Source organism: Clytia hemisphaerica, unplaced genomic scaffold (assembly GCF_902728285.1).
Source record: "Clytia hemisphaerica strain Z4C2 unplaced genomic scaffold, Clytia hemisphaerica genome assembly, whole genome shotgun sequence".
Taxonomy (NCBI): Eukaryota; Metazoa; Cnidaria; class Hydrozoa; order Leptothecata; family Clytiidae; genus Clytia; species Clytia hemisphaerica.
The window spans coordinates 1121538-1137053 of record NW_027104390.1 but is presented as its reverse complement, the minus strand read 5'-3'; the positions used below and the strand labels follow the sequence as shown (position 1 = coordinate 1137053).

At 35.2% G+C, this 15516-nt stretch overlaps 2 protein-coding genes across 2 annotated transcripts in view; both read right to left on the bottom strand.

Moving 5' to 3' along the window:
* LOC136819859 (all-trans-retinol 13,14-reductase-like) overlaps nt 1–15516 on the bottom strand; it is a 133700-nt gene that overhangs the window by 53735 nt on the left and 64449 nt on the right. The window lies entirely within an intron of this gene.
* LOC136819737 (uncharacterized) lies at nt 2863–8647 on the bottom strand. The gene is made up of 4 exons (XM_067075982.1): nt 8445–8647; nt 7612–7838; nt 4488–4674; nt 2863–3414 (listed from the first exon to the last, which is right to left on the bottom strand). Exons 1-4 carry the CDS (start codon nt 8612–8614, stop codon nt 3051–3053), a joined length of 948 nt encoding a protein of 315 aa, XP_066932083.1. The 5' UTR covers nt 8615–8647; the 3' UTR covers nt 2863–3050.

The following is a 15516-nucleotide window of genomic DNA, read 5'->3' as shown; positions in this document are numbered from 1 at the left end:
CTTGTAGAAAAGTCACTGGGAAGAAATTTCATTAAAATATTTATTAAATATAAAGTTATGATACAAAGTTAATAAGTGATTGACCCCAAAAAACAGCAAAGAACTGCAGAAAACAGTGTTTTTAGACGTCAATCAGCTTATACGTAACTTTGTTTGATATCCTTTGACTGAATGATTTTCCACTCATTAATATCTTTCCAATGATACAAAATTTATAAAGATTGAAGAATTCCTTCAAAAGTTATAGGTAAAAGAAAAAAGAGTGCACACTTATCGTGAATAGACTTTAGTATCGTAAAAAGCCATACGACAACGAAAAAATTAAGGAGAAATTTGGAGGAATTAATCCCGATTAAGAGATACCCAGATCTACTTCGACAAAAAAAAGAGCGCTCTCATATGATGCCAGTGGTGCCGTCGTTTCGTATAAGATTTCCATTTCCAGGTAGTTGAAAAATAAGCTTCGGAAAGTTAGGTAGTTTCGTGAGTAAAAACAAGATTTTCCGTACCTTTAGAAACTAACCCTTTCAAATCTCATGCCGGTTATCACGGGGAAAATAGCGGAAAGATTCTAGACAAAAGAGACCAGAATCTGAAGTGCGGAAATGGGAATCTTATACAAAACGACGGTACGGAATCAACTGGCTTCAATTGAAAGACACATAGAATAAGAATCTGAGTTACTCGAAAGTGGAAAATGTTCAATAAATTCTTTAGTGTTTTTCTGGATCAACTTTGACAAACTCGACCCCAGTTCGCTATTTTTTTATCTAAAATTCAAAAAGTTGTACAGGAGCTCTGGGTACGAGATTACATTTTTGATTGTTTCCTGAAAAAACGATATTATTTTGATAAAATTGTAATTTATTATCTAATTATTTACTATAGTCACAAGTTTAAAATAAAAATATATTTTCCTAAAGACAAAGACATCAGTTTTTGGCAGTACAAAAAGTTACCTACTATCGGTTGCCTTATAAACTTCCCCTTACTTAATTTTTAAAGTCTTTCATATAATCCGCCAGTGGAGACGAAAAATGCTGTCACTTTTGAGTGAACTTGAATTAAGAAGCGGTTTTGTTCTTGTTGAAAAGATATTTAAGAGCGGAATATTACCAGATAGAAAAAAATCAAAAATAGTTTGTAAAATGGAGATGAAAATTGAAGAAGAAAAAATCAACTTCGTTAATAACTATGATGTAATTTCCATTTTCATAACGGTAATTCTTTGATCGTTATCATCTCTGTGAAAAAAAAATTGTTTAAAAATATGTATTCAATCATAAGATTGAAGCCCATTTTTTAGTCAATCAGACAGTGGTTTTAAGCTGTATTTTTTTTAATGTTTTGAAGACTTCTTTACATGAAAATTCTTTCAAATTCTATCAAAATTTACAGCCTTCCTTGCACCCCTCTCCGTTTGCTAGGATGAAATTTATGTTTTCATTGAAACTATGTATGATATCAAAATCCTTCAACAAAAATCTTTTAGTTCTAGGAAAAAGTTCCTTTGATACCACGAATCTCAAAAAAATCAAAATTTCTGTATTTTGAAATTATAAACTTTATAAAGCTGGTTTCAAAGAGCTCTTTTCAGCTCTTTTTTGCATTCAAGACATTAAGCAGGTACGGTATAGGAAGATTTAAAATTGGTGGGTGGAAAATCTCAAGGGCTCCTAGACACGTCGTAGTTTTACTCGGTTTTACCTTTAGAGACAACTTAATTTTGCGGTTTGGGCCTAAATCCGCAAAATTTAGTTCCCGCAAAAATTAGTTCCCTTAAGGTAGCAATTTTCTGGTCTGTAAATCAAAATAAACTATACCAACAAATAGTCCTACTTTCAACATTTTCAAAGAATGATGACGTCTTCAAGCCATCAATGATGCCAAAACTTTTTACCAAAAAGCGATAGTCATCCGGGGGGGGGGGGCTACTTAGGAAAAATGGGTACCGGTTATGTGCAAGCTATAAGGGACCCTTTTTTACACTCGCGTTTTTGGACAAGCCATAAGTTACACGAGTTTGATATCCTCCCTGGGATAATAGTCAAATATAATAAAAGTAAGATTTTCTGAATGCCAGAATAAAGCTAGTTGTGTCTTTTGTTTATTGTCAAAAAAAAAACAGAAAAGAATGAAAAAAATCCTACCTAGTTTGCTTTTTATGGATTACTATTTACAATGTTTACTATACCTACAATATAAAATAAATTAACCAGAAGTTCTAAAAGTTTCCAAAAGCTAACAAACTTATTTTCAGAACAAATTTCTCAGCTCCAAAAAACAATCTGCATTATTTTAAGTCTTAATTATTAGCCTCATATAAAAAACCTAAATGGGCTTTTCCAGAAAAAAATTTACCCCCCAGAAATTGCGACTTTTGACCATCTGGACATTCAAAATTACCCTCAAACAGAGCAAAATTACCCTTGAATAGAGCAAGTTTACCGACCACCAGACAAGGTAAATTTTGTGGATTTTTCACTACCCCCGGACACTATATTCTTCACCCCCCATGTACGAACATTTTTTGGAAGAGCCCAATGAATGTCATTTTTAAGTATCGCAGGCTATATGAAGTGCTTGCTCATAAAGAATCTACCAAAAATTAAGCAAACAATCATTAATACTAATCAGTCTAATCTCCCATATTTTTTAGAACGCCTTAATCTCTGAGATTGAACCAAAAATCATTTACTAATCAGAATCTTCGTCTCCCATATTTTGTAGAACGACTTAATCTCTGAGATTGAACCAAAAATCATTTACTAATCAGAATCTTCGTCTCCCATATTTTGTAGAACGCCTTAATCTCTGAGATTGAACCAAAAATCATTTACTAATCAAATCTTCGTCCCCATATTTTGTAGAACGACTTAATCTCTGAGATTGAACCAAAAATCATTTACTAATCAGAATCTTCGTCTCCCATATTTTGTAGAACGACTTAATCTCTGAGATTGAACCAACAATCATTTTCTAATCAGAATCTTCGTCTCCCATATTTTGTAGAACGACTTAATCTCTGAGATTGAACCAACAATCATTTTCTAATCAGAATCTTCGTCTCCCATATTTTGCAGTACTCTTTCCATAGAACGGCTTAATTGGTCCAACCGATCATTCAAAAGTTCCGTTCGTCTCTCCATACCATCTATCCGATTTGTCAACTCTGTGAATTCACCCTCCGCCCGATGTCGATCCCTCGGTGGAGAAGCATCAGGGTAATCTCTATAATGTCTTGGCGTGGGCGGGGGCGTGTCTGAACGCCCGAAAATGAGATTGACAATGCTACGTAGAAGCCAGGTTATATGAACCATACCGTATAATGTTAGAATAGCAATTGCAGTTTGGAAAGGGTAGGTCAACACGAAATCGAATATAAACCAAACCAAAGCTGTGATGGTTAATAGCCTAAAAAATAAAAAATATATCATACCGAGTGTATTAAAAAAAGTATACCATTTTATCAAGATATTGTGAGCTTACTGTGAAATATTTTTTATCCTCCAGGAGATAACTTAACTTTAGAATCGGTTCAGTCAATCAAGAGTTAAGTTAAAAAATGAAAATTTTGATCTTCCCAAAATGACAAAATTTATTAAAAACATCTTCATATAAAACTTTGATAAATCTTTTCAAGGAGGGAATGAGTTTTACTACTCTTCGAATCACAGTTGAATAAAAAATGTGAGAAATTTTAGAACCACAAGTTAAAAATATTACTTTCTGTTCCTGATAGTAAAGCCCCTTTCCAATCAAAGAATTAGAAGGAAGCTCAGAAAAGATGGAATTAAAGAGAGAAAAAAGATAATGTCAAAGTTCTGACTTCAGATTAAATCTGCGAAGCAAAAGAATCACTAGAATTTTCGGAATTTAAGAAATTCACCATTTAGGCCTTAAAATGGCCGAATTCTACAACAAAATGGTGGATTCGAACTTGATTTTCCATCAAAAATGCGATTTAAAAAACCCTGGTGCAATCTTACACAATTTCAGGGAGAAATGTCCAATGTCTGAAATCCGGTTTCACCGAACCGTTTGGACCCCAACTGGAAAATTTAGCCAAAATTTCGTCCCCAGTAGGAAAAGCTCGTAAAAATTTCAGTCCTAGTGGAAAATAGACTTAGACCTGAGGAGGATCATAGTCCGTATAAAAAATCCCGGCCTGGAAGACTTTTGTTTCTTTCCATTGTTTTATACTTGAGCTTACGTTGAGAAATTGGTTTGTTTTGCTCACTTTTTGATCATGTGATTGAAACTTAAACCAATTCCAAGAGGAGTACTTGGTAACGTGATTAAAAACTGAGAAAATTGATTTTTATCTTTTGATATTAATAAAGGAAAAAGTTAACAAAAAGTTAAAACAATAAGCTTCCAGACCAGGGTTTTTTATACAGACTATGAAAGGATAAAGTTTCTATCCCATTGAGAATTCTATAGAATTTCCTGGAGGCTGTGAGATAGGGGTGTCTCTGCTTACTTACCACTTAAATACCATGTATGGTCCACCAAAAGAGTATACAAGAAAGCCGAATGCTAGATAGACCATAAAATTCCACCAGCTTAATATTTTGATGAGGATCAAAGAAATCATGAGACCATACACAAACACCAGAAATGAGACGCTTTGTTCGTTTTGCTCCATCAGAACATTCCATGGGTGGAGTGCAGCTAAAAAATATATGAAAATATGAGAAAAATAAAAAAGGGGCTCTTCCAGAAAATTTTTGTACATGTGTGGTGCAGGATATATTGGATTTTGTGTCCAAGAGGTAGTGAAAAATTTGCAAAATTTGCCTTGTTTTAGGGGCAAACTTTCCCTGATTAGGGGTGATTTTGAATGTTCGGGAGGTCAACTGATGCTTGTCCGGGAAAAAGCCCAATGCTGTACTACTAACCCCAATACAAATACTTCGCCAAATCCGCAAGTTTTGAGTGATGATATTCCATCTTTTCTTTTAAGAGATCCAAAATCTTTAAGAAAATTGACAGAAAATTGGCACCGTTGCATATTTTTGAAGAAAAAGACATTTCGTATCATACTTAAAGTTACGATGTGTGTTTTTTGAAAAGATACTGTAAGTGGATACAATAGCATATTAAGTGGTCAGCCAAAGCTGAGCTTTCAAATCGGTTTTTTCCATGCGCTAGCGAAGCGTCAGTTTAAAAAAAGGGTTTCCCCGATTTCTAAAGTTTTATCCGATCGGGCTAAGTTTGGTTTCCCGATATGTGTAAAAACAATTCAATATGGCTGCCAAGGCGGTGTTTTTTCGTTCGTTCGATGTTTTTATCTCTTGCCAGCTTTTATTTATACGATCATTATACCTTGCTGAAGTGGCTTTTAAACTTATAACTAAGGAAGATACAACACTGGAGTTAGATTATAAGGATGTTCTTTCCTTAAAGTATGAAGATTTTAACTTATTTGCTCAAGTGTTTTCCTGAATTGTGAGTAATTTTTTACCTGCTAGACCAACATATTTTTTTCATTTTAGACTTGAATATAGAATAACCACCAACAATTACTGGAATTTGATGGAGTGTATATATATTACAGTTCACAGCTTAATTATCTGACTATTCACAAAAATAATGTTTTCTCGAACTTGAGTGTTTTCTTTTGATTTGATAGATATTTGATATGCTTGTTCTTCTGGACTTGGAGATAATATTGATAAAGCGTAAATGGAAATTGATCAAGTATATTAAAGTACCGCTCCTATGCGAATTTGAGAAAGACCGAAGTTCTTCATCAAATTATTGATGTAAAAATGATTTTTTATAGACTTAAGTTTTCACTGCGATTTGAAAGCAGACACTTGCATTTGTTCTTTTTGACTTGGAGATAATTATGATCAAGCGTAAATGGAAATTAATCAAGTATATATATTTAAAGTGCAGCTCCTATGTAAATTTCAGAAAGGCTGAAGTATTCTTCATCAAATTATTGACAAAAATTATGTTTTTCTAGACTTTCATTTTTTCACTGTGATTTGATGGCGGACACTTACATACATTCTGGACTAGTAATGACAAATATTGCAATTTTAAGCATATTTAGGCTCAGATTAGGGAAAATACACCAGCTTGAGCTTGAATATAATTATAACTCTAAGCTTAATAAAAAATGCAAAGTGTGTAAGTTTTTTGTGATTTTTGATAAGTACAGTACCGTGAGTGGTCCTAAATCCGACAGCCCTGCCTAAATCTGATGGGGTCTTTCAAAGATACAAACTAAAATAAAAACAAGCCTTTCGCTGTGACGCAATGAAGATACCAAAGTGTCAACTAAACTGAGACATTTGATGCACTTAACCAATTGAACCAAAATACTAATTGCTTCTTAAACAAAACATATTTTTTTTATTACTAAATTGTTAACGTTTTAAACACGAGCAACAAATTCAGAAAAATAGAGGTAATTATTTTTACAACTCTAAAACTTTTTTATCACATTAATTGACATATTGACATTTTAGTCATCTTGTTAGATGTTTTGTTTCGAGAATTCTTGCAATATAGTTTATTGCTTAACTTGGAGAGGGAATGTTTGTAAACATAGAATTTTTTTTCATAGCAGTTATTTGGGGGGTCGGATTTAGGCAGGGCTGTCGGATTTAGGACCACTCACGGGTATGCCTTGCATTTAACTTCCGTGCAAGGATTTTTATTTTCTTGAATCTGTTGTTGATGTAGCCTTTTGTTGCTGTTCATCTGTATATCTAATTTTTATTATCTAAATATCTATTCTAATTAAGAGACGAATAATTATTCTGTCATACAGAATGTAACGGTATATTTTCGTTAATCCATATTGTATACAAACGTAAATTTGATGATTTTTTTACTCTCGTTTTTTTAACAACATATCTTTCTAATCATATTAAGCAATTTAGGCTGACCTTCCAGCGCAGCTGGTTTATTTAATCATAAATCACAATTATCAAATTTTTCCTAAAGAGTTATTTCTACCTCAGTATCTTTTTGTCAATGATATTTCTTGGTGCCTCTCACCCCTATAGAACTAGTCATAGTCTTTTGGTAAAATCTATATAAGAGGCCCCCAGCAGTAACAGTGATCACGCAACGATATCAAGCAATCTTTTGTCGTTAATCACGATAACAAAAATCTTTCAAATCACGCTTTGACCTCTCATCACGCAATCACGCAAGAAAAAGGTCCCTATCACGTCTTTACGATAACCACTTGAGAGCCTCCGATATATATAAAGCCTTATGTTCTTATATAAACTATATTAAAAAACGTGTACAGTCTTTAATAGTAAGTGGAAGCCAGTGTGAATTTTTATGTATAAGAGGCCTCCCCAGCGGTAAGTCTGATCACGATATCAAGCAATCTTTTGTCTTCAATCACGATGACAAAAATCAGCAAATAAAACGGCTAATCACGCATCCCTTTGAAAAAGTTCAAGAATCACGTATCACGGCTCAAAATTTTTTTAAATCACGATCACGTTTTGACCTCTCATCATGCTATCACGGAAAAAAATTTCCAAATCACGTAATCACGTAAACCGCTTGGGGGGGGGGCTCGTATAATACTAACATTTAAAAAAAATCATAGGCGTCAAAATTTTTTCTACTTACAATTCTTATCCAGTGTCTTGTCACATTTCTTCTTCAAGAAGTGCAATAAGAAGACCTGACCATCCCTCATGGCATGGATCAACTTCACACCGGTTTGTGAAATTGCAACCCAAAACAACTTGTGTATGAAATGGAATAACTTGAACACAGAGGGTGATGTCTGCAAATCTTTCCAATCATTATTGAACTTCTGCCACGTGTATGCTTGCCCTATTCTGATGTACGTTCTATGATATGAACATCATTGCATGTTATCAAACAAAATGCTAATTTTTTTGTAAAGTAAAAATTTTATACTTTGTTAGTATCAAAAAAACTTTTAGGAGGAACATTTATTCGATGGGGGGTCATCTTTATAAATTTAAAGGGAGACAGGTTTGCCTTTTGGGTCTTTTTTGAGATAATGTCATTAGCGATGTAGAATTGGGTCGAAATAGTTAGAACAATAAAATATCAATACTTTTAACAAAGTTCTTCTTGAAGAGAAAAATTTTGGCGGAAATTTTGCAAATGGTCAAAAAGAGTTTTCTCAGAGGGAATTTAATTTGACGGGTGGCTTGAAAATTAAAATTTGGCTAAATCCACCAGATCCACCAAAATTTTATTTCCGCAGAAATTTCTTCCCTTAACAAGGTACTTTGCTTCAAATAAACAATCCTCCTGGAGGGGAGGCGTTTATTTGAGAGGGGGTGTTTATCGAGAAAATTTTTTTTAACTTAATAGGTGTTTATTCTATGAGCATTTAAAAAGAGGAGTGTTTTCGTCAAAGTAATACAGGAAGTTGGTTATATGAATTCCCAAGCAGTATACAATTACTGAAATTAAAAGCCAACCTGAAATAGAAGCCAATGGTATCCAGTAATTGTTCCAACCCAAGAGCCTCATTCAGATCTTTGAAGAAGGTTTTGTAATCATCTTTTGGGAAATCATCATGCTCTCTGCCAGCTGTGGTTTGATTGGCAAACAAGAACAACAAAACAAAAAAGAAACTTTTGAAATCCATTGTCACCTAGAGAAACTAGGAGAAAAAAAATTACTTAATATGGGAAGGGTCTTTGTATTTCTTTGTTTATGGCTGCTCCTATGCTTGCCCCAGCACTGAGGCTACTACAAGTTTGAATTCTTTCTGCTAGCTTTAAGTACTTCTTTTAATACTTCTCTATATCAAACCTAATCTCAAGCACGATCTATAACAGCACGCAGGGCTGCATGCTTGGTTATCCACTAATCCTATTTATTCTTTTCTCCTCGTTATTAAGCATTACTCAAAATTTTAAAACATTTTATTGCTCTTAACATTTTATTTATTTATTTATTTATTCATATTTCTTTTTTTTAACAAACAAATGTATATACGGATAATGGGTCCTAGGACCTTTTAGTATGAAATATATAGATAGATAGATTATATTTGAATTTTAAACAGTATATATAATATAGACTTAAACTTGTATCAAGATTATGAGATTTTGAGTGCGGGCCAATTTAATATAATGAAGGGTGAGATTTTATAGCCGCCTGTTGTGCAAGGCACTGAGAGGCCACGGGTGCAAAAAAGAGGGCCATGTGATGTGAAATGCGGCAATCTCATTGGTGGAAATGTGATAAACAGTCTGCAAAGGAGCACCAAAAAGCAATCAGTAGAAGAGACCACTTTTGTTTTTGTTGCAGATTTCAATATAAATATCTCACAATACAGGGATTACTTTAGGCGTACAAACTTTCGCGAGCAAAAACTTTCGGGATTTTCGCGAACTTTAGCCCTTTTCGCGAAAGTAAATGTATTTAAAAATTCTAGGGAGGGTCATTCGTGTAAGTTTATGCTCGCAAAAATTGCTGACAAAACAGAAAATCTGGAAAGGGCTACATACACTAGACAATATATTGTCAGGCAATATATTGACAAAGTATTGCTGAATGTGGGCAATATATTGAAAACATGCTCGCAATATATTGTCAGCTCGATTTGCAATATTCCAACAATACTATAGGGGGGTTGTTTACAGAAAGAAACCATATTGTTGAATATTGTTCGTCAATATATTGTGTAGTTTAAGTAGCCCTTAAAACGTCAAGCTTTGAATGAAATGTAACATTTATTATGGCACTTTTTAGCCTGCTAAAAGACTAAAGAGTTAAAGGACGAAAGTTTCAAGCTAATCCAAGAAATATTGCCCCTCTAAGCCATTTTTTAATGTGAGAATTCTCATTTTTACGTCTTGATTCGCGAAAGTCTATGCTAGCAAAAAATTGAAGATTTTCATGAGCGTCAAATAAAAAACAAGCAAACCCGGAATGGCTACCTCTGGGATATAAAATCACATTGGGCCATTCCAGTTTTTATTCGTTACCCCCCAATGGACGACATGGAATTTCCGTGGCAAATTGCTTTCAAGAAAGTCCGGAATTTCCGTAACAAATTTACAAAATACCTATCTAAACCGCGGAATTCCTCCTCCGTTACTCCAGGCGTACCCAATCGATGAAATCGATACGGGAAATCAATCGATATTAATCGATTTTAATCGATAATAATCGATAGTGATCGATAACTAATCGATAAACAATCGATAGCCAATCGATACTAAGACTTTACGTTCTTATCGATTAGATTCGATTGTTATCGATTGATATCGATTAATCGCTGATTGCTTTCGATTGTTATCGATCAATATCGATTTCTTTATATTCGCTAAAAACGCAATTTGTTTAATCGCCTCTCATACTTCACTGACGATGTCTTTTTCCATTCTGTTTTCAGATCCCGTTCACTGATCGATCAAGATATCGGAAAAATATGGCTTATCGAAGATTTGGAACATGTTCTTCGGAAATTGAAGAAGAAAACCTTCTGATTTTCAGACCCTTTTTTGAAATGCCGAATAAGAAATAATGAAGCGGCCGTGATTGGAGATTCCTTTGGCATTGTGTTCTACGAAAGCCAGTTGTATACTTAAACGAAAAACAATGTCTATTCTTCGTATTTTCATTCTAAAGTTAGGGCGGAAAATTGTTCGCGTTAAAACGCGAATCGCCCTTTTGCGCCCCAAGTTGAAGGCGTTGTTAAGTGATACGGAACCGAGAAATGGAAAGGAGTTAATTATTGAATAATTAAAAAATATCAAATGCCGTCATCATGTCATTCTTAATTACTGCCACACTATCCCAATAGGCTTGTTAGTGTTCAGAGTAGCTAGGAATAAATGTTCAAATATTAATAGTCACTCATTGTTCATGTGAATACAATGTATTTGTATATTTTGTATAGTGATAATTTAGGAGTTTATATGTTATGTATTATTCTCCAGAAGAAAATAGTGGGAAGGGTAAGGCTACAAACACTTTACAACAAGATAAGAACATTTATTAAAGTAACGGACGCCGCGGTCTCTCGTCCTTCCTAGGAAATGTCTTTGACGAAAGGGAATATTTCTAAAGGCTTGATAATGAGACAGGGTACAGTATGAAACAAGACATAGTTTTCCGTTCGTTCATACTCTTAGGTTCCAAATAAACGGGCCCTCCCGCTTGTTAATTTTTCGAAAATTTTCCAACCCCCCCGGACCTTATTAGGACCCCCCCGTTTATTAATCTTTAAGAATATTTTCAGCTGTCAAAGAGAAGGCCCCTTATTTTGCTTTAAATAGACTGATTTTAGCCTATTTTTACCTTATTTTTGGGTTTCAGAAGTACAATTTCCAACCCCCCCGGCAATTAGGTCCCCCCCGTTTATTAAAAATCTAGAAAATTTCCAACCCCCCCGTTTATTCGAACCCCCCCCCCGTTTATTTGGAACCTAAGAGTATGCTGTTCATTCTCTCGAAGTCTCACATCCCCTGGCTTAAATCATCTCTGAGACAGGGCTGCAAATATTTCTGCAAGCGGAAATTGGTAAACTAAAAGAGGCAAGAAAGTATGACACGGTGGAGCCCCTTCCTAGTGGAATAATTGGCAATAAATAATCGGCCCGTTGAGAAAATATGCCCCAGATATTTAAGAACCCGAGAAATTTTTATTTTCTTTATTCCTTACTGTTTTTTATCCTTCATTTTTCCAAAGGGTATAAAAGTTCTCACCGGGCACTGAGAGAGACAATGTTATAAAGTATTTTCTTTCACTAAGAAAAGAATTAAAAGGTACATATTTTCCAAATAAGAGCTTAGGAAGTTTGCCGCCAACTACGAGTATACTATGTATCTGAGCATTGAATACCATATAGAATTATTACTGTCTCCTGTCTTTCTGTTCATGGCGAGTCCACGATGGTTCTGAATTCTTTAAGTGCCACGTGCCACCATAATACCCCTGTCTCAGTAACTCAGTGAAAATTTGAAATCGACCATGGGAGAAGTTATGAAACAAGTAAAATTTCACACACACCGAGTCTGTATTTGTAATCTCTTAATTCTCGCCGGAGTACGGGAAAATTCACTTTTATTAAGCATTATTCCTAGAATTCATTAATTTTTTTTTCAATTTTGACTGGGTTGACCTAGTTGTAGTATAGGTGTCGAAATACCGACAGTACTCTAAAGGGCCATAACCTTTAAAGAAAATACTTTTTTTTGCTTCGTTTTTGCATTTCTGGAATCATCCTCAAATTCTGCGTCGATCGGTAGGCAATTTGTAGGCACTTAAAGCAGAACCAAGGCGGCTGGAGCCTTAATTCAATGAGGTCAAAACTCTTAAAGTGGCTTGGCAGTGAACGTGTCATCAGTATTAGGTAATTTTTTTCATCGGGACGGATCCTTGACCGGGTCACTGAAACAGGGGTGTATCGTACGTTTTCTCTTATCATTTTGTCAACAAATTTTAGAGCCAACCAGAGCGTTATTGATAATCTTCTCCCGTCTCTGAAGTATCAGAGATTGTTCAGTACCTGAAATAAGGAGAAAACAAAAATATACGATGATCGGATTAATTTCTCTATTCTTTTTATCGACTCAGCTATCACACCCAGTATCACTGTGAAAGTAGAAAAGGTTAGCTTTTCACGGGGCATTTGTAGCGGTCGAATGATACTTGAGACAGGGGTATTCAATGGACGCTAAACGTCAAAACAGTGTTCATTTAAAATGTCCGTAAACAACGGGATATGAACACTGGGTTTTTTTCGAGCGCAATTTCTATTAACCTAACATGGCCTGTGAAACAGGGGTGTGGGTGTGGGTGTGGGTGTGCTAGACTCTTCTTAGGTTAAAAAGAAATACGCCCTGCTGGGTGTGATAATTCAATGCTTTTAGATTCAATGCTATCTTCGTAAACCGCGGAAAATAACGACCATATAATATGTGTTTTGATGACTCTATCGATCGATGCGTCGATGAAATTTGATATTTTCGTAAGTTGTCCAGTTTCTCTAATGCTCTTCTTTTTTAATCATTTATTTACTTCTCCCTTTTCATTTTCTCTGGAACGAAACGCAAGCGTTAGATAAAAAACAAACTTAGATTTGGCTAATGTAGTCAGACCTTTCAGAGACGTTTCATTTTCTTACATTGCACTTTCTATCGTGCATTCAACCAACACTTTTCATAGCGCACACTAATCAAAATTTTATTATCAATGATACTAAACGTACTACCCAAATATATCTCCCTTAGGTATTACATCTTTATGATGCTCCATCTAATGACTAATTACTTTGTGAGAATTGCATGAATTCAAATTATAACTTCGGCAAAACGTAATTTTTGAAAAGTGGTATTGCTCCACCACAAAATATAGAGGGTGTTTGTTTATGTTCCGAATGCGCCCGTCAAATTCTATCCACTTCACCCCGAAACGAGTGACTCAATTTTCTTGTATTCGATTGAGATGTTCCTCGTAGAAGAAACTTTTGACTTTGAAAATGAAATTTTCTAAACTCGCGAATTAGACCCCACTCGTCAAGTTCTGCGGTATAATTAGGTGGTAGGTCTCGTCGGGAAGAGGTAATTTGCCAAAAACCTTCCAATTCTATCCGATTCACCCCGTCCTATGGTAAGATTAACGATTTTTCGCCCAAACACAGGGTACGCGTTAAATTAGACTACGCGTTAAATTAGAAAAACCACGGTACCGCAAGGACAAAAAAACTTGCGCCGTTGGTTTTGTTGTTCGGATTGCTCAGAAATTTGGTGCGAAGGCAATTCGCCCGATTTGCCGAAAAACCGCGAAATTAAATTCCGCGAAAAGTTCTTCCCGCGAAAATTTCTTCCCTTAAAGTACGCTACGATATTATCGTGAGATACTATATTTCTGGTACACAGAGTAGCGATCATAAATACAGAAAATTAGCACAATCGATTGCAATCGATCTTAATCGATAACAATCGAATTCAATCGATGGCTAGTCGATAATAATCGAACTTAATCGATGAAAATCGATACCAATCGATAATAAAATTTTACGTTCCTATCGATTGGCCATCGATTAGTAATCGATTGATCATCGATTACGAACGACTTTTATCGATTGCCATCGATTGAATCGACAATCGATGTTATCGATTGGGTACGCCTGGGTTACTGTAACCTAAAAAAATCATGGAATTCTAATACTTTAATACAAAGTTAAGTAAAATTCATGGAATTCCGATACTTTCTCTTTAAAGTTTGCCTGGAATTCCGTGCCAAAATTTATTTCAAAAATTGTTGTCATCCATCCATCCAGGGGGTAATGTTTTTTTTCTGGAATGGCCCATTGCCATTGGAAGTAAGTAAAACTCACTTAAAATCGTCAAAAACATATCCCAGAAATTGCAGGAAATTAAAGGGTGCGCGAATATTCTATTTTACAAGCTGCGTTTTATCATTGTTTTTCTGCTGGACTATATAATTATTCAACAGGGTGGCCTCTTTGAAAAAAAAGGTCTATAAAACCAGGCGTAATCTATCGAACAAAATCGAATTCGATTTTTAATCGAATTTATCGAAACTAATCGAAATTAATACTTCGATTAGGCTTCGATTAATCGAAACTATCGAGCCGTAATCGAATTAATCGAATTTTCCAAGGTTTTTCTCAATTAGTTCGATTACCATTCGATTACTTCGATTAGCTATCGATATATTCGATTATGTTCGATAACTTCGATTAACTTTCGATAGGTTTCGATTAAGATTCGATAATCTTCGATAAGCTTCGATAAGTGTTCGATAGCTTTGATTAATGTTTGATCTTTATCATATTTTCTCTTTTTTTAGACTTCGATCGAAGAGAACAAAACATCGAAGACGCAATGGAAAATAATATATAACATTCGGAACATTCACCGCGCTTCTCTTCGTTCTGATTAGGTTTGGCTTGTTTTTCTGCAGGCGTTTCAGTAGGCGGCAAATCACTCATTTTTAAAAGGGCGCTTGACAAGTGAACGACGAACCTCGTAAGCCGATCGTGAAAAAATGATTAATGTGTGAACCACAGAATTTTCCACGATTTGGTTCCTCGGTGATTTTTTTAATTGGGATAAAAACCTATCGTCAACTCAGGATGACTGGGGCCTGAAGCTCGATTTGTTAGAGGAATTTTCCAAATCACGTACATAATCATACTCATGTGTGGTGGATATCAAGCACGCTATAATGTGACATCTTTTCTATTTCTTTCTAGTCTACCGTACGATTCGCATTGGAAAGGATTGCCGTGGCAATTTAAGGCAATGCAGAAATCAAAAGATTTATGCTAAGTACGACTGTTGAAGCAATACTCAACAGCTTTTACTTGATAGCAATGACTTATCGATGGTTCGTGTGACGGCCGGACGGTCATCCTGGATGCCTTATCGTTTCACCGATTTTGAGCCCGACCCCCTCCCCCCTGATAGGTAAAGCTCTAAAGGAGCGGACCCACAGATTTCTGTAAAGCCCGAAGGGCTAAATCTCGTGCTTCAAGCTCTTCCAAGCAAGAAATTACCTGCTCCA